Genomic DNA, 24,025 nt, shown 5'->3' with positions numbered 1-24,025 from the left:
CATATCGTTTATGCAGCCATAACTAAAATGTTGCTGCTCTACATCAAGGTACTGTCAACATGTAGTTCAAGGAAACTCCTCAAATAAGTGTAACTGGACCGGAAGCAGGTGGTACTTAATTATTTACTCATTCACTGCCAGAATTCTGGTTGTTTTTAAGACTAGATTTCAAGATAGGGTGAGCTTCTTTGCAGCGTGTAGGAGTCCCTTCTCCAGTTTTCTTTCTGCAGTCGCATCATGAGTCTGAAGTACAGTCTCATCCAGAAAGTGTTTGGACACTTGGCAGGCGGGATTCCTGGCTTCTTCCTCTGCATCATAAGAACTGAGGGCCTACGGTTATATTAAATTGCAGTAGGCACTCCTCCAGAATGCAGAGGCATTAGGGCAAATGCAATCATGCCAACTCCTCCATTTTTCCTTTCTCTTGCACTATATTCTACACCTGCAGCCCTGAACAAGACATCCGCTTTGTTTTGTCAGACAGGAAGAAGCAATGAGAATTTCTTGTTTTTAAAAAAAAACAAAAAAAAAAAAACAGGCAAACAAAAGTAATAATAATTCAATATTTTATTATTTTCTACGCAATATCAGTTCATAAGAAAGATTAAGTGCATGTGTGTGTTTGCATGTTTATGTTCATTGAAAAGTGTGTGAGCGCATTTATGCTGGCCAGGGTTTACAACACAGAGAAATAGCACAGGTTTAAAAAAATAAAATGCATCATTTTCAACATACAGGTCTAGTTTAGGAGGACACACATTTGGGTTACTTCTCCAGGCAACATTTCAACATTTGTTGCACTAGTAGGTGTTCGGTAAAGGTATCCTGAGTCGACAAGTAACACAAACTCCCGTTAAAAATGACATTTTGGATGCAGCGTCTCTGTTCTGTCCAGCTGTGACCTCCTGGGGTTTTTCATGTCGAGGCCTCACGGCTTTAGTCGACGACCACCATGCTTCTCACCGTGGGGAAAAACTCAAAGAAGCCCTGCAGGAAGGAACGCAAACAGAGCACTGGTTCATACCTACACTTTCGTAAAGTGATGAAACAAGTGAAATAAGAGCAAGAACCGAGAACAAGAAACCAAACAACTACAGATTTGTGCAGGTGAGGAAAAACAACAACAACAAAAAAAGGGGGGCATGAAGACCAATTCACAAAACAGAAAAATTGCATGCTAATAAAATGAAAATGTGAATGGAAAAGAGTAGGGTGGTAAAACAACAATTAAATACAGTAATGACTGCTGTGGGAAACTTAAAGAAGCCCCGATGGAGGAAATTATATCATACAGGAAATGAATGAGTGTGATAATGAGGGGGAAGGTGTGTGTGTGTGTGTACGTGTCAGATAACAGTTAACATACACAAGGTACATTCATCTAATACCAGTCTGAGATCAACAATGTCACATCCTGTTGTTCACACTGTCAGTCTTTTACATTTCAGGTGTTAAGCAGACTATCATCCAACAGCCGAATAACTTTGAAATCCTACATCTCAAACATAAACAGCTAATAGACTCAAAGCGATCGTGCGCTGACAACAGATGTGACAAAACACTCCGAGTGTCGACACAGAGAGGTAAAGGTAAACAAGTATAACCCAGAGGGGAAAAAAAGAAAAGTTTTCCACTTTCGAAATTTACGCTGCACTTCAAAGTGACCCGCTCTTTTGTTTTTTTTTTTTGTTCGATGTGAGTCAGATGTTATGTTTTATAGACGGTTTTAACAGCACTAAAGCTGCACAGAGTTGCTGCCTTCAACTTTAATCTGGTCTTACAGGAATAAACACTACAAAATGAAATCCGGCGGCATGAGATCAACACGCAGCTTGCATTTAAACACTAAAAATCATCAGTGTTGAATATGACAATAAGTAAATCTCATGCCATTCACCGGAGACGACTGCCAAAAGTTTGGTGCCACTGCAGCTTAAACGAGCGGCATTACCATGACAGATGAGACACAACAAATGAAGCCGGGAAGAATGTGACTGGCATTTTGGGAGACAAATCAATTTGGTCCAAACTCACAGACTGATACTGTAAGAATTGTGAGAAACAAAAACAGATGTGACATCTTTTGTTATTGTTATTCAGCGCGGTGTTTTTTTCTTCTTTCTTTCAATATTGCTGTCAGGTCATATTTATCATGTCAGATAAAGGGTGAATCCGAGAATAGATGGGAACAGTTACCCGGAAAGGATGCACATGATCGGCAATTCGCAACAGCACAGAGAGGCGTGCAGACTGACTGACATTTCCATGCCAATATTCAATGACGTATTTGAATTAGCAAACTGATCAAAGAGAATATTGTAAATGCAGAGTCAAAAGATGTGAGATACTGTAAAACCATGTGAGAAATTTTTTTTAAATAAAGAGCTAAAGCATAATCTCTTCATATGGAAGAGGGAATAGATGGAAACACTGGTATCCAATAAATAAAGACAGATATTGGCTAACTGATAAATGGGTCTAAGCCTCGCCTGCAGTGTAATGTAACCCTTGTTCATCATTATTTACATTGCAGGCACTGAATTGATGGATCCAGCCACTTATAATCAGTGAGCAGGCAGGGATTCAGTTTCAGACTTTGCCTTACATTTCTAATTATATCGCTTCATATCTTTTTTCCAAGGATTCATAAAATGACATCCGTACTCGCTCATGCATGGGTCACCACTGACAGAAAATTAACTTTAGTCATTTATCAAGTAGAAACACCAAATGTTTGGTAATTCCAGCTTCACTAAAATCAATGAGATGTTCATGTAAGATGTCCGCTTGCACAGAATTAATCGGTGCCGGTCAGACTAAGACATTACTTTCGGCTCTGATGAGTTTCTATCAGATTTTATTTTTCACTAAGCAATTAAGTGAAAAATAACTGATGGGATTAACTGACAATGAAAATCCTCATTACTGCCTCTTTCTCTCTGCTGAAACCTGGTGGTTCTCTCTGCTTGATACCTTTTTAGCAGAACTTCTCAATCATGTTCCACCGAGTCCCAGCAGGCTGCAGGTTTCCAGGCTGTAAAGTGCATCAGCATTTCTACAATTTGCTCCCCCCTTGTGTGGTTGAAGGCGTGTTAATCAGAGAAATGAGCTGCCGCCGAGTTTGACTGGAATTAAAATCTGGAGACTATTTGGCTGCGATGGAGGGTGACTCAGTGCTCATTTTCAGTCCCTTGTTACTGCACAAACAGCCCGCCGTCACATGTGAAGTAAGGAATTAGCTTCATTCTGTCAGGGAGGAAGAGGCGAGAGCATTACGCCCCTGCCCCGCTTCCAGCATGGTTTGTTTTGCAGGCGGGGGTTACCTTGAACAGGGTGGTGCTCTGCAGGACACTGGAGGTGCAGCACATTTCCCTGATGGAGTGCATGGAGAGCTGCGGGGCGCCGATGTCCAGCACCGGGATGCCGAGCCGGGCCGCCAGGATGGGGCCGATGGTGGTTCCACACGGGCTGTCGTTACGCACCAACACATCCTGGAGAGGACGGAGCGCGGGGCGGGGGAGGGGGAGGGGCAAAACTGGGTCAAACTTCTCCAAAAAAGACTCAGAAACGACTTTTGGGCTCATCTTTGAGGATTTCAATCTTTTGCGTCAAATCTTTTGCATCCAATTGCATCACAGCTGTTTTCAGTCATTTCATTACTGAATTACTGATATGATTTGGGGAATCCGCACGCTCCAAAGAGACATAAATAAGACAAAACAGGCCAGAGCATTTTAAGTCATTTAAAATATATTAAAACCCCCACGGTCATCCCATTTTCAGTCCCTCCTCTCATGCACCACTAGTTTAGAAATTGCGGTGCACTCATCATGAAACTGAGGCAGAAAACTACAAAACCTGAAATGAAATTCAAATATATTTTATTTTTAACCCTGGAAAAATAATAATTATATATAATATAATAATAATAATTATTGATTCAGAGCAGCAGTTATGTGGAGGCAATGTTGTCTTCTACCTCAAAAAAAAAAAAAAAAAAAAGCTAATTTCTAATTTCCAAAATCAGACCTTGCATAATATTTCATCTTTTGCAAGGTCCTTCCAATATTCTCCTTCCTTGGGAATAATTACCGGGCTACTTTGGAAGCCAACCACCCACTGCTTTTAATATGGATCAGTGCATAAAATTCAAATGCCTTCAGTTCACTGGAACTGGACTGGAACATGTTGGAGTGCTGGAGACAATTTGTTTTAAATCTAGCTTTGCTTCGTGCCATCAGAAGAAAATGCGTCTTAAATATTGCAGCTTTACCCAGGTGTCTCTCTCTAATTATTAAAACGTGGCTGACCTTCACCGTGCACAAAGCTCGTGGCGATGCAGACGGCCTTTTCCATTCTTTATCCTGACATCTCTGAGGTAATTCTGTCAGCAGAACTGGAAAAGGATAATGTATGTATCGCCGCTCTTTTGTCCTCCTCAGCTCCTGTTATTTTTATTTTCTTTGTGTTACCGTTTGGTTTCCTGCGCCTTTCTGAAGCACTTGCAGGGACACAGTGGAAAAATAAATCCAGTTTAGCCTCCTTTTTATTTGCAGAATAGACCTCACCTTATATTTAGGCTGACAAATCTTTCCAAGTCATAACAAATATGGTCTTTTACTGAGAAAAAGCCTCACCTGCACTATGCAGGCATGCAGCAGAACTTTAACCGCCCACTGCGTTTTTATGGATCAGACATTATCATTCATATTTAGTCTGATAGATCTTTTTCAGCTAAAGATTTATAGTGCATACAGTACCAAGTATCAATACTGGAGCAGGGCATATTTAGATTGGGTCTTATGCTTTGAAAAAATTACACTTCATTTCATTTCAGTTCATTTTGGTGATGGTTGGCTCTAGGATGATCACCAACTAGATGTTATCACATTTTTTAAAAATGCATTTAACATTTGCAATAAAGCTGTTAATTTTTACTTTTTACAAGTTCTAGACTTTTAAAAGCTCAATCTTTGTGGGTTTGAATATTTTGGTTCAAAATGCTGCATAGACTTCCTGTCTAATATCTGACTACCTATATTTTCTATACCATTCCAGGTTTTCCAGACTTGTACAGCAGGCCTGCATCATCATTATTACTTTCTCTCCTTGTATTTTTTTTTTTAAATCACAGCCTTTGTTTTAAACTTGAATTCCTCTTTTCATTTCTGCGTCGTTATGGAAAGGCCTGGCGTGTTGCTAGGAGATTAGTCTTCGCTGCCGAGTGACTCAAAACACACAAAAGAAGGGACAGGGAAGCCATTAAGCCTCTGCCTGCAAACAACTACACTGCATCCCCATGCACATACACACAAACGCACGCATGCAAATTTACCTGGAGAGGCACGCTGACCCGGGTGGCGACCTCTCTGACGATGGAGGCGGTGACGGCGGTGGTGGCGTAGCGCTGGTTGCTGTTGAACTTGATGACGGGGCCCTGAAAGCAGACGCACAGTTACAGATCCTCACATCAGCCTCCTACACAACAATATGGGCCACAGCGTCACCGTTATATAAGGCTGGTTAGCTGGAAACAGAGAAACGTAGGCTGTTCATGTCAAAGCGGCGTACAGTTTGTGTATGAACGTGGGCGGCCAGGATTCCCACTGTGGCTGTGACGTAAAATCGCAGGACTTTTCCCCGACTTTCCATAAATAAGTTGGAGTGTTTACATGACCTAGAGCTGCTTTGTTAATGCTGGTATTTTCCCACTGTAGTTACATTTAAAATCAACCTATCACAATGAATCTGTGAAACCAGTTGAAAAAACACAGTACATGCCGGTGTAGTCTTTAACTATTAAAACTACTGAACAAGGCTCTCGGTGGAAATAATGTCACCAGGAACAAACAACAAAGTCAGAAGTGTCTCCAGCTGTTTTGTCACAACTGGACCTCACAGCACGTCAACCTGTCCGCCTGTGCTTTAGCAGAGCTGTGTTCAGCCATGACAAAACAGAGCAATCAATCAATTATTCAAATGGAAATAGCAGTGAGCTGTTGCAGGTTGCAAAGTGTGATACAGGTTTATCCTGTGGCTGAAAAGGCCATAAATATGAGTTCTTTTTCAAGAAACTCTGGAGCCTGTTGATACAATTTAATGATGAATGAAGTTCAACACAGTCAAGTGGAGGGAAATGCATTTATAGAGAACTGAAGCCACTGTGTGCTGATGCTGTTGTGAATATATCGGGCCTAAAGACTTGTGTGTACGTCACAGCTGATTGGGCTTACAAACAGGAGCAAATGTGCCTCTACGCCTGTTTCAGAACGCTGCACATCATTCAGAGGAGACGTATCACTCAACCCAGAATGAGCCGCAGCCCTGTAGGCTAGCAGCTACTGTTAATGCCAGGGAGGAGGGCGTGGCCACCAGTACTACCAGCCAATCAGCAGCCAGGGGCTCATTAACAAAGAATGAATGCCAACAAAACAGCTTGTTAGATTGTAGGTGCAAGTGGAGCCCTGGAAAAAGAGTTTCCTAAAATCATTCCTTTCAAATTTGTTTCATTAAATGCCCCAACTACGTTTTTAGACAATTTATTATAGAAAACGTCTATATAAAATGGCCCAAAAATGATGGAAAATATGCCTCTGGATTTATTTTCTATTAAGCCATCGTGTTGTTTCTTTGTTCTTTCTAGAAAAAAATAAAGATACTCACATTGTGGAAAGATGGTCTGTGGTTCTCTTCATGTTTCTCCCTGTAGAAAGAAGTTTTTAGCAAAGTTCATCAAACAGAAAACAAATAATTTGGTTCTATATTGAAGCTTCTTCACAGTACAAAATAAAAGAAGATTCATTCACTCATAAGAAAGGGAATGTACCCTGTACTGATGGCTGCTGAAATTATCCTGTCCTGGATTTAATGTTTTTACAGCGCCAAATGTTTTTAGGTGGTGGCTAAATCCTGTATGATTTTATTTTTTGGTCTTGCGTGGATAGCGGTTCCATTTTTTCAAAAAAAAGTTTTAGCCTGGAATGGGAAGATTTCTAAATTTAGAGGATGGCAATTCCCAACCTTAAAGACATGGAAACTTCCCAATTATTCTGCATTAGGCCACTGTTGTTGAATATATTGATACTGTATTGATACTGTGATATAAGACTGGATATTGTCTGGGAATTTGGATATTATAATATCATAATATAGCGTAAATGTTGTGTTTTCCTGGTTTTACAGGTTGCACTGCAGTAAAATGATGCAATTTTCTTACCATGTTGGAGTGTTTGGCTGTCCTGTTATTTGCCTCTACCTGCTTGGCTGTCAAATCCACACTGTTACTGATTGCTCCAAACAAAATATTTTGCAAAAGCACCAATAGTCATCCCTAAAATGTCATCACAATATTCACATTGAGGTATTTGGTCAAAAATATCATATATTTGATTTTTCCCATATCGCGTAGCCCTTATTTTAATTGGTAATCATTTTGTACTGATCAAATCTAGACTAAATAACTCATTTTCCTGTGCCTTTTAATTTCTCAGGTGATGCACACTACTCCATTTTTATTTCCTTTTCTCCTTAATGTATTCTTTTTTAATGATTTCTATATTATATTTTTTTTTTCTTTTTTAAGAATTTCTTCATTTTGGGGATTAGCACTTTGAATTGCTCTTGTGCAGAAAGTGATCTACACAAAATAAACTTGCCTTTCCCAAAGCTTATATTAAATATTTCCCAATCCAAACTGCATTTCATGCCACTTCAGATTTAACGCTACAGCAGTTAAGCCTCTTGTGTGTGCCAGCTCTGAAAGCAGCAGCAGGTATTCCAGCGTCTCAGTGGTACTGACTGGTAGTTTGGGTGCACGGCGTGTGCCATGTCCGCGCTGATCATGAAGGAGCGCGGCGCCGCCTGCTGGAAGGCCGTGAGGTTACTGGGGGACGAGGCCAGCCGGCTCAGGATCAGCTCCGTCAGGTTGGACTGGGCACCCTGAGCGCTCTCTGAGCCCACCTGACACACACACACACACACACACACACAGGGTTTGATCCAAGTGCTATGGATTCATTCTGAAATTAAACTGAACTGAAATTCATCACATTTAAAAAATACAGATGATCCTGGGCTTTCAGTATTTTATAAAAGGGCATTTTTAATGGTTTCTGAGGCTGAAAACAAGTGCCCTGTCGGACTTTGGTGAAAGCTCGCAAAAAACTGCAGCAGAGCCAGGAGTTTCTCATCACTAAAGCTATTGGTGAGGGTATGCTGTGTACATTTATAAATGATAGGTATCAATAATTTAATATGGCCTGAGTTGAAAAATATCAAGCCTATCATTTAAATCATCCAAAGAAACCAGAGAGTTCAATGTATTTAGAATCAAGGTAACAGAGTGCTTCTTATATGCTGCAGCCCCGCACATCTGACTCAGTAACACAACGCCATGTTTTTGCCCTTCGGTGCTTGTATTGGCTTTACAACTAAAACCACATCTGTCCGCTCCTTCCCCGCTCACCTCTTCGTTGTCGTACAGTGTGATCATGCGGACGTTGGGATCTGTGTCCAGCGAGTCGCCCAAACACGACTCCAACAACCCCTGAGGGAGAGAAGAAAGTGAGGCAGTGTTTAAATAACAAGAAACGAGAAAAAAGACTTCTGAAATAATTAGTTCAGAGCTCTGTTGTGTCCTTCACAAGCTGGAATTAAGTCATTGTCTTTTTTTTTTTTGTGCATACAACAATCTAAAGACTTGGTGAAAGGTCTTTGTAATCCTCTAAAAAGCCTTTTGTGTGTGCACCTGCACCTTCTTATCTGAGCTGTTTGCTTTTTTACACAAGAAATAGAGGAGAGCACTCAGTACGGAGCAGATCTGATCTGTGCTGACCACAACTCGGAGCAGCTCAGCAGCCTAATGTATTGTCAAACGCTTTTCAAATTACAAACTAAATTACAAGATGATTCAAATATAATTCAGTAAAGTATAGAAAATACACCATCAAACTCCCAAAGCCTTTAGTGTTTAGCTTCCTCTTGTTCTCTCTAAATGCGTTTTACTTTATCATACAAATTATACCAGTGGTAAGGCACTCATGGCTTGGCGGGCGAGCGAGCTAGATGGTGAATGAAGGGAGAGAGCGGAAGTAGCGAGAACAAATGTTTTTCTAAGGTGCTGAATTACCACAGCCATGAGAGGTTCTTCATCACACATTCATAACTGTGCACAAAAAACACACGCGATCCCCTACAGGCTGCCCCCTGGTGGAGATAAAAATCTTCAACGAGCTGTCAAGCGCATCAAATTTTTGGGTATTTAGCTGCGGATGGTATCCGCTAAATGTCTCAAACTGTATTTGATATGATGCTCTCATTGTACTTCTCATTTTAGTCACGTAGCTGGAGCAACTACCCAGAGCAGCTTAAAGCAAAAGACAGTATGACAGAATTGATTCCATTACCAGATAATTCATTCATCACAAAATAATTTGGTTTCTGAAAGTATAGTTAAATTTGTATAGTTTTTTTTTTTTTTTTTAAGCATTTGTAGGTATGGCTGTGTATGGACACATAAGACATAGGAGAAGCCATATGAGAGCAGTTTATTGATATGAGGGCTCCAGTCCTAAAATATAGTTAGTAATGAGGTAGAGGCAGGCAGGCAGGCAAATTGTGCTTGTCTACTGCAGCTTAGCCCATAATTAATCAAAGCTACAGATAATGCTCTGTTACTGAAAACAGATGAAGAAAGCACAGGAAAAAAAAAACTGTATCTAATATTCAGGACTGCAAGGCTCAAACCCAAATTAAATAGACATGAAAAGAGATCAAAGTGCTGAGTAAAGGCTGTGTAAAGAAATCAGAAATAGAGCTTTTTCACAGCAGACATGTTGGCATGAAACAGCAGGTAAACACAGGTGTTACTAATAACATTAATGAAGGTTCTAGCCGGGCTCCTCGTGCTGCTCATGCTGCATCACTGGAAAGACTCTGTTAGTGATACCTGTGTTTACCTGCTATTTCATGTCACAAAATGATGATTCGTCATGTATTGTCTTAATTCCTTTGAGTAACCAACAGTAAAGGACTGTGAGTGTCCCAGCATGTAGGAAACGTGTGTGTGTGTGTTGTGGGTTTGGACCTGGAGGGCGCAGTAGCAGCTGTGCAGGTTGTCCAGACGAGGAGAGTAGATGAACTCTTCGTACACACCGCCCAACGCCTGCAGGGGCAGAGGGTCTTTCTCAGTTTTGTCTTGTGTTTGTCATAATTATTGTTATTATTATTATTAGACAATAATGAGGCTAAAGTGTAATGTTGTTGTGGTGGTGGTAAATCACTGCTAAAAGAACACTAGGGCTGTACAAAACTCAGTTTCCAGGGTTGACGAAGATTCAGCCTTTCAAAACAACCAATCATGCATTTGTTCAACCCCTGATTATCTGAACCAGAATTTTTGCATATAAATTGGAGTGTAAAATAAACAATATTCAAGATATCCCTGCCTAGGAAGCTAAACAAGACTGAAAGCCTTTAAAGCTGTGCCATCTCAGTGTGAACCCGACACAGTTTTGTGTATTTCTTTATTGCAAATGACAAACTGACAGGATGTGAATCATTTCTCACCCCGGGCTGCGTGTCGGCCAGGCACAGCTCAAAGTCCAGCAGGGCTTCAGGCTGGACGCCAAGCTCCGAGCACAAAACCTTCACCAGCGCCGGGTGGTGCTTCTCTGCCTAAGGGGAGATGAAACACGAAAAGATACACTCCAGCGTTTCCATGCGTTTTCTGTTTCCAAACACCGTGTTTTCTCCAGGCCTTTCAAATCTTGGTCAGTGTTCACTATGTGTGCTGTTCCAGACTGAGAAACATCAGATACTGGGCTGACTGCAAAAAATATTCATCTCATCTAGCAATATAGTCTAATCCTCAGTGTTAAAATCCAACAAGGTAAAAAAAAAAAAAAAAATCTGCCAGTGGGATAAGATAATCCCACTTGTTTCCAAAGCAAATTTTCTTGATCCTAGTGTTCTAATCTGCTTTATTTTGCCTTGTTTATTTAGTTATACTTGTTCCTGAAACAAGTGAAAATGCATTGGGAAAAAAAGTGAGAATTTTTGCATTTTTTACTCTGTAAATTCCTCATTCAAGCATTTGTTAGTGACCTTTATATTGATCTAAATTCCTCAATATACCTTCTTGGATTTTGTATCTAGCCTTTGTTATTATACTGTGGTGATGACTGGACCATTTCCCTTCCAAACTGAGCTCAGGAGGTTTTCATTTCATTTGTTTGTTGACGAAAATGTCATGATATTTCGTCAGCAAGTTTGTTTTTGTTTAGTTTTTGTCCTGGAAAATTAGTTTTAGTCAGTTGAATCAACACTAGACGGGATGTTTTGGTTTGATTTCCATCGTGCTAAAATGGCTGCTGATAATGTCGGCAGCTTTGGACAGAGTTCTGGGTTAAATATGTGTGTGTGTGTGTGTGTGTGTGTGTAGGAGCAGGTTTTACCGTGTTGGTGGCGTTGACGGCGTCGCCGTTGGAAGCAGAGCCCGTCTCCAGCTTCTCCTGGACCGCAGTGGCAAGGATGGGCACGCTGACATGTAAACACACACACACACACACACACACACACACACACACACACACACTTCAGTCTCAGATACTCCTTTGGGCACACACTCCACTCCACTCCACTGCCTCTGGCTCTCACAGGAGGTCTGCACTATTCTTTTTAATAATGTAACAATATTGATTACTGCAATTTCCCGCTCAATAAAGACGCCGCAGGTTTTTCAGCGGAGAAGAAAAGTCTCTTCAGACAGACTCTACACCTAAACAAGATGTTCTGGTCCTGAGCTGAATCCAAAGTTAGTCAGGAAATATTTAATTTTAGCAGAAACATGCATGCAACTGGCATCGATGGATTTCTTCTATGGTGGGGAATTTGTTTGTGTTTTTTTTTTGTTGTTGTTGTTTAAACCTGCAAACCTGGAAAATAAGCAATGTTGTAAGCTGTGTATGCATATTATCACAATCACAATGTACCCACTAAAAAGTCTTGGTGTCTTAAGAAAACATCACCTGCTTAACCAATGTCATTCGATCATATTTGTATAACTAGAAACAATGCACAATGCCTGACTTGAAGAGTTAAGATCTAGTATCTAAACGCACAGTTAATTCTTTTATAGACCTGTAGAATAGGAAGTATTTTTACATCTTATGAACAGCGATCATGTGGTATCCTACAGATTCAATATGCTTATATGAAATTGTCAATCACAACACAAGTTGAACAATTGAATGCTACTATCTATGTGATTCTACATAGAAAATAAACTTAGGAAATCTTTTTATGTGTGAAGGACAGCGGTCATCCATGTGCTAAAATTGCATATTCTCTAAACCCTAATGTATATTACATTCTTTGCCTCACCAGTATTAAGTCATGGTTAATTTGTATTGCACTGCCACCTGGTGGTACACTGAAGAATAACATTAAATACTTAAATTCACACACCACCACTTGGTCCCCTAATAAGAACCTACATGTGTAATGACAGCTGACTTTATCTAACATTTAAACTTTTTAGTCATGGTAGTTTTTGCTTCGTTTTCTCCTTGTTTATAGTTCAATTTCGATCACTTTCCACTGTAAAAAAAAAAAAAAAAAAATTCTCACTAAAATTCTGTCAGAAGTACACAAGTCCAGTTTGTGGCTTTTTGCTTTGGTTCTATTTCAGTTTTTATCCTCCATATGCATCTCAAATCACACTAAAATACACAATTTAGAAAAGAAATGGCTTTAAAAAAAAAAAAAAAAAGCTAAATAAGTAAAATGGCTTGTGGCTCATACTGACAGGTGGTTCTCCTTGTTGGGGCCGAAGGAGTCGTTGATGTCTCTCTGCAGGTGGATGGCCAGGTGAGGGATGCGCAGCAGCGGCCGCGGCACGTGGACGAGCCGGTGGACGAGCTTGTCATCGCTCTGCAACACACACATACACACACACTGAGGGCCAGTCATAAACACATACACACACAACCAGCTGTGCAAGTAAAGACCTTCACCAAATCTCACCTGGAAGGATTCTCACGGGTCATGGAATTTCTTTAAAGTCATAGAATTTTAAAAAGTCAATTCCAGACAGGAAAAGTGTGGGAATTTCAGAAAATCTTGGGCGAAGCCATGGAATATCATGGAATTTTGTCTGCATCAGTTTACAAAATCAGTAACTTCAGTATTTTATGTGAATTGCTGCTGTCTTGGCCAAGTCTAATGAGGCATTTATTTTATGAGAAAATGTCTTGAGGTGACCTCTAAAGGCTCTTAAATCAGAATGGCTTAGCTTTCATGCTAGTAGGGAATACAGGGGAGAGGGAGTCTCTTTTGTTTGTGAGATCGGGTTTCCCTGTGTCCTTGTATGTAATTGCTTTACACTGAGAGTTGTTGATGTGCCTGTGCTCCAAGGCCAAAATTCAAGGACAAATTCCTGTCACTTTCTTGCCCTTTACCAAACAGCATGACGCTTATGTTCCCAAACCTCCCACTGTAATCAAACCTTCACTGCAGCTGAAATGACAAACATGCAGCCCAAATAAAACCATCAAGAGGAGGCTTGTGCTGCTGGCTGCTGGTACCTTAACCATGACGCGACCGGCGATGGTCAGGTCGCGGTCGAACCAGGTGTTCCAGATACCGCCGCCGTAACACTCCACCCCGACCTGCAGACAGCCCTGCTTGGTCCGCTTGGACCTCGGCTTCACCTGGGAGCACAGACAGAGAGAAGGAGGAGAGAGTAGGAACTATTAGACCATGTTTTGCACAATCTGAGTAAAAAAAAAAAAAAAAGTTTTCATGTTCACTTGAGGTGGATTTTGTGGCATGGAGATGAAGAATTGATTGTAAAAGCTGCGCTGGAGACAGATTTTGTGCTGCTCGTGCTGCTCTGGACACCCTGAAATGCTGCACCCAGGGGTTCTTTGTCCAACAACCTCCCACACTGCAAAAACTCAAAATCTTACCAAGATTATTTGTCTTATTTCAAGTCAAAAATGTCTTATTACTAGTCAAAATATCTCATTACACTCAAAATAAGACATGATCACCTCAGAAGTAACTTGTTTTTGGACAACTGTCTCTTGTTTCAAGTGAAAATTTGCTTGAAACAAGTGAAAATTTGCTTGTTTCATTGGCAAAATTTGTTTCTTGTTTCTAGCCAATTTTCACTTATTTCAAGTGAATTTTGACTTTTTCCACTGGCAAATTTTGCCAATGAAACAAGCAAATTTTCACTTGTTTCAAGTGAAATTTCACTTGAAACAAGTGAAAATTGTCTAAAAACAATTTACTTTTGAGGTGATCATGTCTTATTTTAAGTGTAATTAGATATTTTGACTAGAAATAAGACATTTTTGACTTGAAATAAGACAAATAATCTTGGTAAGATTTTGCGTTTTTGCAGTGCAGAAATGTTTTTCACATCTTCACTTTCAGATGTCTTTTCCTCTCATCAACATACTGGCCAACACTGCTGGCAGGCAAGACGTACAGCTACATGATTTGTTTCACTGAGGAATATCCTGCACCAGTTATTAATAATGAGAGCTGGATCTTAATCCAACACAATCTCATACACACAAGACTTATTAAATTAATGGAAACACACCTGATTCACATTTGAATGCTGTCAACTTTCAAAAGTTTGCTTACAATTTGCACAAATGCAAATGCAAACTCATCTTTCATGTGTTTACAACCATTTTTGTTTAACATGCTGACTGCTTTAATAAACATCCATAAGATTAATTACTGAAGGGCTAAAATGCAAAAAGCTAAAACATAGCTCCTACGTATTGATGGATTTATGTTTTGCATTCAGATTTTAAGGGATGTAATGAGACACAGCACACGGTGGTTTGGTTTGGCTGCTGCATCCTCGGGAAACTGATGAAGCAGAAAGATCCAGGACAGCAGTCAGCTCGTTTGTTTCATTTAATGCCACAGAAGACGCTGTTCGTCAGCGTGCCTCTGGGTGATGTTACAAGCCTCCCTGAGCAGCAGAGGCGTCGTCACACGCTGCAACAGGTCCATCACGCCACACACAGCTCCTCACATTCAAAACGTTTCTAACAGTAAGTATTACTCAGCCCTGCCTCTGAGCAGGAGTCCGTCTCCTCTATAAAGAAAAATATTGCCTGCAGTGACATCGAATTGTTTCAGATACTCATGTATTGTTGCTCACTGCATTGATTTTGTCTGTTTAAATGCCATGCTGCACGATTTGTCCTTCCTACTCTGAACGGGAACAATTGTTTTCAGAGAGGTTTTTCTTTAACTTTCATTTTGCCTGATTAATGCTTGCTGCACGGGCCTTTAAGCTAACAGAGCAGGCATTTAGTGTCACAAGCTGTTTCATAAATCACCTGTACATGAGCCAAGGGATGAAGAACGGCATCATGCCAAAACTGTGTATGAGGCAATGAATTTCAAAAAAAAAAAAACAAAAAAAAAGCAAAAAGTTCTATTCTGTATTTTTCTTTAATATTTATATTTTATGTATTTACTGGATGCAACCAAAGAAAAAGCTCCAATTCCTATAACAACAGCTAGGAGAGCAAAGGTCAAAGTGTCCAGATGATTGCTGATTGCAAAAGGTCAGCTGTAGACGGTGTGCAGTGGTAGGTGTCAGTGGGCTCTCACCCTCAGACAGGGACTGTCTGTGTGAGCTCCGATCATGGAGAAACCGTTTCCTGGCTGGTAGCGTCCGCCCACAGCGAAGGCGATGAGGCTCGAGTAGTTCCTGGTCACAAAATACTGCAGGGAGGGGAACGGGAAATAACATGGAGGGGTCATTTTACAGGATTTACACGGAAATAAGTTAAAATCAAGGTCAGAAAGTGCCAGATACCGAGGGGTGATATGGATAATATCAAAATACAGTAAGGTACAGGGGTGAGTAAAATCAGATATAATAGGCAGCGTTTTAAAAAGAATAAAATAGAGAATAGAAAAGGCTACACCAAGAGGTAGAACAGACTAACAGTCGAAATATTATATATTACGCAATATATAATTCCCCAGCAATGCTTGAAACTGTTCCAGTACAGTAGTTTCATGTATTAGGTTTAGTTTTTTGGATTGTGGCGAATGTTTAACTTTACTCGTGTGAAACTTCCCTTCCCTTCCCTTCCCTTCCCCAGCAGCTGAACAACAAAACGTGACCACATTCATTTGGAGAGATCAGCATAATTACCATAAACAAAACAAAAACCATCAGTGAGAAAACATCAGCCATCTACGAGCCTCCATACTGCTTTTTACATTTATTACAAGGGCTGAGCAACTAATTGAAATACTACTGAAATTGCAATATGGCCATGTGCAATACCCAAACTGCAGGATTTAACACAAAAATAATTATTCCCACTAAAAATTTTAATTATATTGCGATCTCAATATCTGCAAATGCAGCTAAAGCTTTCAGAATGTTTGGCAGCTTTCAGCAGAAGGGATGAAAAAAGAGACTAAATCACTGTGTTTATCCTCCTCAGGTAGGAGAAACCGCCTGACTGCAAAAATCAACGTAGTTTATGGAAAACGTGTTTACAAAAATGGCCGTTCTTCATTGTGTTTGAGGACAAAGAGACAGATGACCCTGAACTCCTCCACGGTGCTGTCTGTCAGGCCGGGCGGCACGGCCTGACAGCCTGCAGCCGCGACGCCACCGAGGCACACACCCACCTTGCTGGAGGGCGCGATGTCCCACTGCGCCGTCTCCTTCAGCTCGATGAAGCCGGCCTGCAGCAGACGCCGCTTACACTCCTCAACCACTGCAAGGGACACGGAGGAGGAAAGGACATTTTGAATCTGCTTGGATGCTGTGTGACCATCACTACTGCATGTTCTGTCTTCTGTCCACTACAGTTTGGTTATGATTTATTTTGTTTTGCAAATCAATACTTGTAGCACTGGACTGATCAATCATCAGCTGATTGTTTTAATCATTTATCAAGTAAAAACCCCAAACACTGTCTGATCCCAGCTTCATCTTCCTTTTCTCCATTCATATCATCATAAAAGTGACAACTGAGATTTTTTTTTTTTTGGCTGCAGGTGAGATTAAGGAAGGAATCTGAACACATCACTTTGGAGTCAGATCACTTCCCATGAGAATTTGGTGTTGCTTTTAACTCTTAAATTGATTAATCAAAAAAATAAAATAAAATAAAATAAAATAATGAGTACATTTCTTGAAAATTCATACAGTCTTTCGTGGCAGGCCTGATTTAATTTGTGCTGAAATAAATTCCGCCCACCCGGCTGTGGACCAACAGAGGGAAATGTTTGACGATTTTTCATTACACTTTACCTTCCGAACATGGCACAGGCTGTGGAATTTGAGTCTTTGCTGAGTAACTGTGCTTTGAGGTGATGCATGTTCACTGATGTGAGTGTGCTGTAAAACGCCATGTAGCAATTTAGAATCAACTTTTACACACACGTTTAAAGACTTTATGTATTTTTTAAAAAACCTGTAGCCACTGATCTTGTGTAGCTCCTCATGTTCTTTTAACCACTTTTCTTCTCATGGTTTCACAGTTTTGATCATTATCTGTATTTTACAGCTGCTTCCATTTGCATCTGAAGTGCTGCACAAATGAACTTTAATCGTTAAAATCGTTATCGTCATTAGCGCTGCATCTCTTTTGCTTTGTGCACACTTTGCAAAACTTCCCACCTGCATCAAGTGGGGCACCAGGAGTTCAGTGCAAAGGTGGGAAGGCGTTATGAAACGTGTTTCGTCTGCAGGATCTGTCTATCTTATCTCCAGCTCAAGGCCCTTTGCACAGAAGTACAATGTCTTGCCTTAGCAGCTTCTCAGCCCTGACAGCAGCAGCTCTCCTCTGCTCACTTTATGAAAGATAACATAATGCAAAACACATGCGCACAACAGGGATCAACACCTTATTTGAGTGTTAAAGTTTTAATGAAAGGTCAATTTGTTCAATGAATCTGGAAGAAAACTGACAGCTAAACCAGCAAATTTGCCAAAATCTGTCAACAGACCTTCACAATTTGGAAAAAGGTCTGACGTTATGATCAGAGAAGTATCATTATTCTCTAATAAGGAGGAAATATTAGCTAAGTTGACGCAACAGATGGGTCTGTGCTGACAAGGCAGTCCCACACAACATGTGAGGATAGTATTGTCAATATTTATTCTAAATCAGTGCTCCCGTGGGCTCTGATAGAAAACATATTCATAACATAAATGCCTCTGATTTCCATTGTAGCAGAAAGCCATGAGAATGACATTTAATTGATAGCTACATGGCATTAAATTAAGCTATAAAGTCCATTTTCTTGGGGTTTTTAGGTGCAATGAGCCTTTAATTCACAACTCAGTAACTGTTTAGAGGAAATGACCACCTGTCTTAGAAGCACGTACAGCTGAAGCCCTCGGATACTTAACATTACATTAAAGGAAATACTAGAGGAAATATTAGAGTTAGTGCCATGTTTACCATGGTATGGAGACACTCCTTTGTTGACAAACTGCAGGAACTCTTTGGCTGCGGTCTGGACGGTTTCCTTGGTGCTCTTCATGATCAGAGACTGCGGAAAAGCGAAAGAAAAAAGTCACAAATCTGTGCTGCAAACGTGCAGGAAGGCACCGGGGGATGAGCGAGCAAAATCCCAAGCTAGCGGGTGCAACTTCCATTATCGGACATGAATCTCTATTCCTCATTCCACTTGAACAGGGCGTTTACTTTTACACAGTAGCCTCAGTTAAATCACATAATAGCGCAAATTCGCTGTTATGTTGTCAAGACTCCGTTTCAAAAAAAGGAAAAATAGTCATAGCCAGTGTACCAGTCCGATAATGGACGCACTGACAGTTAGCTGATCTTTGCTAGCTGACCTGCACAGCGGCAGACGAGCCTGCTGTCTCTTCCTCGCCTGATTTCTTTCTCTGTCCGCTAAAGTCAAAGCAGTCCTCTGTGAAGGAGCAGCACCTCCACATGCCGCGGCTAAATTATATGTTTTTATTGCACTTACCTGCATTAATAACTGGAGTTTCAAACTCTGAACCCGGTGTGGTGAAGCGGCACAAACACCCAGCTCAGCTGACAGCAGCCGCACCACCGAGAGAGGCTGACTGCTTTCTATCCGAGAGAAACACCGCCATCTGTCGGCCGGGAGGTGCAACTGCAACAGTTTGTTTTCCAAAAAAATAAAAAGAGCCCTGTGACAATGTAACGACAAAAGTATGATATTATTATAATCCCCATATGGAATTTCTTTTCCATTTCGCTCCTTTTAGCATGGGGGGAGGAAATGGTGCATTTAATACAACTGGGAATAGTGAAACTTCCCAGCTCAGAAAGTAACCAATTAACATTATGTTTTGTTTTGTTTGTTTTTAAGCTACAGATGACATGTATACACAACTGGCAGAGCAACACTTTGCCGTAGAAAACCAAACATACTGGTGCTAATCCAATCTAATCCAAAATTTCAATTTGTTGTTAATCTGAATATTTCATTTTTGTGTATGAGACTTACAAACAAAAAAAAAAAAAAAAGTCTAAACACAATTTCAGTCTCATAAAAGTGCCTGTCACACATGAGAAATTAATGACCGTGAGCCACCAGTCAACTGCAGATGAAATTTGTCTGCTCGTTCTATCAGCCAATTTGTGTGTGAAAGACAAAGTGGACTAAATAGGCAACCAAAGTTATTTGTTACATATTGTATAAGTATTTGACAGTGCAATGAACCAAAGGGAAAATGTTAAATCAGTGTTTCAACATGTAACTGAGGTTACAAAGGCATTCAAAAGTCTAGGGGTTGAAGACTTTTCTCAGCTCATATAATAACATATAATCCTTCAATTGAAGTAAAAACAAGGATTTCAGGAGACCGCAGTGTTAAATGCACTATTGCAACTAAATTGTTTGTCCTTTCCTGGCAAAGACTACCAGGTTAAATACAATGAATGCTATGCAGCCCCTGTCCAGTGCCAGCTGATGTTATCATCCCCTGTCTGCAACCCCTGGCACGATGATAAGCAGCGCCCCTGTAATTTTCCACCCTGTCATTAATGCTGTTTAAAGGTTCGGCAGCTGGCATCAGCACTGAGGACGTCTTATCATCACAAAGCACTTTGAACCCAAATGTGCCCCAGACAGCTTCACCACCAAGACAGGGCATTCCCGTTAAAGCTGCCGCAAAACATTTTATGTGGATCAAATGAATTGTGCTCCATTTGTGATGTAATTACTGCAAACAAACAGGAGCAAGGTGGGGAGCAGGAAGGGATGCATGTTATGGCAGCAGCGGTGGTTTGTTTGGTTTGGTTGTCTGATAACCACCGTCTGCAGGGACTCCAGCTCCCGCCCACTCTTGACTGACATCTCTGGGAAGTGCAGAGCAGGAACACTGCAAGTGATGAGCGCCTATGGCAACAAAGATGGAGACAAAATTATAAACAAGAGCGCCATTTAAACCTGCTGTATTTTAAAATAAAATCACACAAAGGACAGTTTAGACTCAACTGACAAAAAAATGGACTAAGCAAGACATGAACCCACTACTAGGATCATTCCATGTTTATTATGTTTATTTGTCAGCTGAGCCTAAAAGGTCCACAGCGATTTTTGATATTGCAGTTTTAAATTTTCAGTTGCATCCAATCATGGCTATACGCGTTTATATTTGCCTTATTGTCTTTACATTTCCCTTTGCTATCCACGATATCTTTCCACTTTCAGTGCAGTGTCGAAAGGATCTGTGACTTTTGAATGATAAAAAAAAAAAAAAAATGCAAGCCTTTGTTTTTTATTACAAGAACAATGAGCTAGGCACTAAATCATCTTTGCTATGAAGTTCAGCAACCAGAAACGCAAAGACAGAAAAGAGCAGGGCACATGAGGTCAATATCCTGTTATTTTGCTGCAGCAAAGTCCCAAATCCTCCACAGGAGTCTTTAAAGTTACTGCTACTCAAATTGTGTCCTTTTTCATAACTGATTTCCCCCTGTGGTATGCATATTCTCCCATCTTCACTCTGTCTGCAGTATTTTTGCACACAAAATGAAGTAAATCTGGATGAGAGCATCTACCATAATGTCTGCCTAACATTTTGAGCATTTTCTTTATTGGAGCTGCTTGTGATGATGGTGATATATGAGGATAAAGTTATTCTAGTCCCTAATTCTGCTTTTGGTTAGGTACTCTGGATAGCAGTGGCTGCCAAATGCCTAAAATGTCATGGAATGCTGTGTTAAGATTTGTCTTGTCCCGATGATTAAATATGTTTAGGTACGCACAAATTACCAGGCTTAATTGAGCCGTCCAATTGCAATAGTTAGATAAAACATGCATGTCTCTCTCTGTGTGATGTTAGTTTAGCTCCTATCTCCCCCTACACAGCCATTCATCACCGTATCATCACAGGAACCGGCCTTATATAGCTGTGAGCGCAGGAGGGAGGTGGAGGAAGACGAGGAGGAGGAGGAGGAGAGAGTCAGAGACGAGGAGGAGGTGTTTACTTCAACTGTCAGCTCGCATCGTCTCCCCCTCTCTTGAGGAAGCCCAGGGAGACCAGAGTGGTGAAAACACACACATGAACACACACACACACACACACACACACACACACACACAAACACACACACATTAGCATCCAGAGCTATTAATAGATGTGACAGCAACAGGCTCTGACAGGAGGAACATGAGCACAGCAGCAGTGGGAGGTGGTGCTGGGCATGTTGGTATCATATAGGCATTTTACATACGTACCAGTCCCTGTACTGCTTTTTGTCTGCTCACAGGTCAGTATCAGGACTGCCCAGTGCTGCTGCTGGAAGACCATGGCTACCATGAGCAATATTCACAATAGTACCCGATCGATATGGGATTTTTGAGGCCAATACTGATTTTAGAAGAGGAAAATTCACGGATATGGCAGCCGATGTTGCTGTTCTGCATGATTTCTGCACTGATATGATTAAGCAAAGGTTCTGCTCTCTTGAACAAATAAATTTATTAAAGAATATTCAACATTATTATACACTGTCAGCCAATTCTAGAAGTGAAAGCACTACACACTAATACACTGTGAAAATAAAGAATAAGTAAATAGCTAAATACATCACAACTATTCAGTATCAGTCAATTTCTGACCATTTAAGTAATCATAAATAACAATAAAATATGTATTAGTTAAATCGGAGTTAAGAAAAAGGATCAAACATTCATTTCTAAATTACCCACAGCATCTTTTTTCTGTGTTACCTTCTGCATACACACTGATAGTGATATAATACAGATATAACTGTGTTATAAACTGTGTATAACTGTGCCAATATCAGCAGATAATATTGGCTGATCGATATGTTGGTTGGGCGCTAATTTGCAACCTTTGGGATATTAGTGGGTCTGGTTGTAATTATAGCACTGCAAAAAAAAAAAAAAAAAAAATCCATCATGATGTTATGTATTGCAATATTGTATCGATTCTCTGGTCTCTTGTATTGATGTGCATCGTTTATGCTCTTCATTGTCATATGATGTCATGATGATGATGCTGTCGTCTACAGTTTGGTGACTGTGTAAAGTGTATTGTGATACTTCTGAGGCTCTAAGTCAGGTAGTTAGTTAATTAGATACACTTGAATATTTTATTAGTCTAGTTTACTAGTCTGATGTGCAGGCAGTGACCTATTTTATGTGTTGTCTGTTAATTCTATGTTGTATTGCGATGTAATATGATACAGATTAATCCATGTAATTTTTTTTTTTATTTAAAAATTTTTTTTTATTTATTTAATTTTATTTATATTATAATTTTTTTTTTTTTTGGTAATTTTGAAAATACCCGAACAGAGGAAACAATCTCATCATTACCTGAAATTTAGGGTTAGGGTTAGGGTTAGGGTTAGGGTTAGTGGGTTAGGGTTAGGGTTAGGGTTAGAAAAGAAAGAAGAAAGAAAGAAAGAAAGAAAGAAAGAAAGAAACTAGATGAGTAGGGGGAGAGAGAGAGAGAGGAAGGAAGGAAGAGGTGCAAAAGGTCAGAGAGGGAGAGATGGGAAGAGAGGAAAGGGGAGAGGGAAAAAACAAAAGGGAGAAAATCAAACTTCAGTGGGTGAGGTCAGACATCAATCAGCCAACCAATCTACCAATTAATCAATCAATTAGTCAATCAGTTCATCATTTTCCATACAGCCCATATCATACAATCAGATGCAATGCAGTGTGCTTTTAGAGTGTGCTTTTAGAGGAAAACAAAAGAGAGAAAACAGGCCAATAAAACACTGGCAAATAACAATAAAAAAGTTAGGATCACTTAAATAAGAAGGGGAAAAAATAAAAAATGAATTAAAAAATGAAAAAAACAACAATAAAATGCCAAATATGATAGCAGTAAATGAAGACGCAACCTTGGCAAACCAAGCAAATTACTTTTAAAAGTTGACATTTAATTGAGGTAAGTGCTGCTGGGTGTAAGATCCGATGCCAGCTTGAGGAGGGATCACGCAGTTTGGAAACATCTGAACTCAGTGTGTTTTCCTATAAGTCTGGCAACATTAAAGGTAAACTCCACTCAAACTTTTAAACAGTTCTACATCATCAAACTGTGATGGTCAACATGTCCCACTAGTTATTTTGTGATGAAGTGATGGGATTTATTTTTCACTGTACCCATTTCCCATTTCCCCTCAACCCCCCTCGTGCCCTTCTAGTCATTAGTGATTTCCTACGTTTCCCAGAATGCCTTTTGACAGCTTCCAGAGAGCTTTCCTGAACATGTTGCAATCAGCTGTGCGTTTTTTGTGCACTTGCAGTCATGTCATAACAACAAGACAGACAGATTTCCAGTTGAGAGAAACCGAGCTATACCACTGCATCGCATTGCATTCTGGTCTACTGAGACTGCTGCATTGCATTCTGGTCTATGTATTTCTCTCGGCATAATTGCTGAACATCGGTGGAAAATGAAAGGCTTGCTCTTTGATTGTGAGGGACTGGCGTCAAAACCCTGACATGTACTGCTGATGATTTAGATCGCTGAAAC

At 40.3% G+C, this 24,025-nt stretch overlaps 1 protein-coding gene across 2 annotated transcripts; it reads right to left on the bottom strand.

Annotated features, from left to right (window-relative positions):
• Positions 1–548: 548 nt before the first annotated feature.
• On the bottom strand, positions 549–19,134 carry dnpep (aspartyl aminopeptidase). Of its 2 annotated transcripts, none has more exons than XM_030074718.1 (15): positions 19,006–19,134; positions 18,471–18,561; positions 16,687–16,775; positions 15,646–15,759; positions 13,584–13,709; positions 12,806–12,930; positions 11,454–11,538; positions 10,567–10,674; positions 10,085–10,162; positions 8,465–8,545; positions 7,799–7,959; positions 6,664–6,703; positions 5,336–5,437; positions 3,324–3,491; positions 549–987 (listed from the first exon to the last, which is right to left on the bottom strand). In XM_030074718.1, exons 1-15 carry the CDS (start codon positions 19,009–19,011, stop codon positions 937–939), a joined length of 1,425 nt encoding a protein of 474 aa, XP_029930578.1. In that variant the 5' UTR covers positions 19,012–19,134; the 3' UTR covers positions 549–936. The 2 variants fall into 2 exon arrangements, with proteins under 2 accessions (XP_029930578.1, XP_029930574.1); XM_030074714.1 differs by lacking the exon at positions 19,006–19,134 and adding an exon at positions 18,869–19,001.
• Positions 19,135–24,025: the final 4,891 nt, after the last annotated feature.

This window comes from Myripristis murdjan, chromosome 2 (assembly GCF_902150065.1).
Source record: "Myripristis murdjan chromosome 2, fMyrMur1.1, whole genome shotgun sequence".
Taxonomy (NCBI): domain Eukaryota; kingdom Metazoa; phylum Chordata; class Actinopteri; order Holocentriformes; family Holocentridae; genus Myripristis; species Myripristis murdjan.
Note: the sequence above shows the minus strand (reverse complement) of the source record. Positions and strands in the feature narration are given on the sequence as shown.